The sequence below is a fragment of the Antennarius striatus genome, chromosome 12, assembly GCF_040054535.1.
Source record: "Antennarius striatus isolate MH-2024 chromosome 12, ASM4005453v1, whole genome shotgun sequence".
Taxonomy (NCBI): domain Eukaryota; kingdom Metazoa; phylum Chordata; class Actinopteri; order Lophiiformes; family Antennariidae; genus Antennarius; species Antennarius striatus.
Window position 1 is genome coordinate 1,908,784 of NC_090787.1, and position 2,096 is coordinate 1,910,879.

The following is a 2,096-nucleotide window of genomic DNA, read 5'->3' on the forward strand; positions in this document are numbered from 1 at the left end:
TACATGTTGTTGCAGTCTACGAGCTGAACAACTTGGGGGCTCATCCAGTTCAAGTACCAATTTAAGTCCATTCAGTCCCAGTAGACATGATGAAGACGTGTTTGCACATGTCTTCATCCGTTCCTGGAGTGACTTAAAGTCTTGTTAATGACCTTTAATAGCATATTGCCATGTGTCATAGTCCATTGCCATGAATAAATTCAAGCAGAGAGCTAACTGCATGTCGGGTTTGGTGCTGGGCATGGAAACATTTGTCCCCTGCCTCACGCCCTGAGACTGCCGGGATAGGCACCGGCTCCCTGCGACCTGCGTTAGCGGATTAAGCGGGTTGGAAGATGAATGAATGAATGAATTTTGTAACATGTCTAACCTTTGTAATTGAAAGATTCAACAATTTGAATGTTTTAAACAATTTAAACATACATCACAGCACTGACACATGTTTCAAACCCCTTTCGTTTGTCATGTTCACACTGTCTACACAATGTTGGTGTCACATGAATTTGCATGTAGGATCTTAAAGGTCACAATCAATTTGATGGATTTTCTGAACCACGGATAAAACAAAGCATATATCACAGGATTTAGACAAGAATTAAAATAGAACAGACATATAATGAAGGCTGAAGAAGAAGCATCAAGCATGGAGTCTTGGCCAGAAAGTAAAACACTAAAATATGGACACACACATATCAGAAACACAACTACAACAACCCCAAGAGTAATGGCTGCTTTCAGCTCTGATTTTTTAGCAGTTACTTTTGTTGAACACTTGATGGTGACAGATGTAATGTGAGACCTCATGGCTCGAGCCTGAGACACAGCCACCACAAACACTCTCATGTACAGAACTACAATGATAGTAACAGGAATAATAAAGGATAGAAACAGATCAACAAGTCCAGCAACATAATCAAGAACAATAACACACTGCCCAACACAGGTGTTATACCTGCCTGGTTTTTCCAGGTTATCCTTCAACATCAGACAGTGAACAAGAACAGAAAACATCCAACACAGACAAACACAAATATTAATTCTTTTTACAGTTATACTGGTGGAATAATGTAAAGGGTCACAAATAGCCACATAGCGGTCAACTGAAATGAGAACCATGGTTCCTATTGAGGCAGATGTAATGATATAGTCCAGGGCAAAATACACAACACACATGATGTCACCCAAAAACCAGCAGCCGTCCAACAGTATAATTTGAAAAACCATAATGAGGCCAACAATACAATCTGACACAGCCAGGGAGAGGAGGAGGAGGTTGGTGGGGGTGTGGAGCTGCCTGGAGAGAAAAAAGAGACATTTGCTCCATCATCTATAACATTATTATTCCTGCATATAAAACAGCCATAAGTGAGTCATGAAAACTTCATTCAGACAAATGAAAGGTACTTCAAAACCGTTTCAGTTTGTACATTTGTCATGACACTGAAAAACACTTGCTTACCTAAAGTGTGAGATGGAGATGATGACAAGCATGTTGAGAAAAACAGTAACAACAGAGATGGAGGACAGTGTGATGTAAGCAATTATGGATACAATGTATGGATTTATGATTTTCCTGCAGGAGGAGTTCAGAAATTGTGGAAAACAAAGTTCATCTTCATCAAAAGATGTCATCATCAGGAGGAGATGAGAAGCTACTGAACTCCGTCAGCTTTCTGTTTATACTGTTTTATCTCTTTTCTTCCTCCACATCCCTCCTCCCTCTTCACCGCGGTTTAATGATAGTTTTGAAGGGAGTGGCCTGAAATTTTTCCTCTCATTACATCATCTACTTTCATCAGACTCCAAACACTAAACACACACATTTTCCGACTTTTTTCAATGTCTTTGGGGTTTGGGGTTCCGTGGATGTGGAGGTGACTCATATGAAACAGAGAAACAAGGAGTTTGATCACAGCTGGTGTGTAGTATTGAGCTGAGAGGTCTTTCTTTTACAGTAGCATACATGAACCAATGAGAGGGGTTTTTCTCAAAGCAGAATAAAGCTGTGAGAGGGATCATGTCTATTGTATAGTACATACAGTATATCCAAAAGAGATTCTGACTGCCACCTCGTTCAGGTCTCACACAATGAGGGA

The 2,096-nt window shown here is 40.3% G+C and overlaps 1 protein-coding gene across 1 annotated transcript; it reads right to left on the reverse strand.

Annotated features, from left to right (window-relative positions):
* Nucleotides 1–477: 477 nt before the first annotated feature.
* LOC137605303 (trace amine-associated receptor 13c-like) lies at nucleotides 478–1,632 on the reverse strand. Its single transcript, XM_068329869.1, has 2 exons — nucleotides 1,460–1,632; nucleotides 478–1,294 (listed from the first exon to the last, which is right to left on the reverse strand). The coding sequence occupies exons 1-2, from the start codon at nucleotides 1,630–1,632 to the stop codon at nucleotides 478–480; spliced, it is 990 nt and encodes a 329-aa protein (XP_068185970.1).
* Between the last annotated feature and the right edge of the window lie 464 nt (nucleotides 1,633–2,096).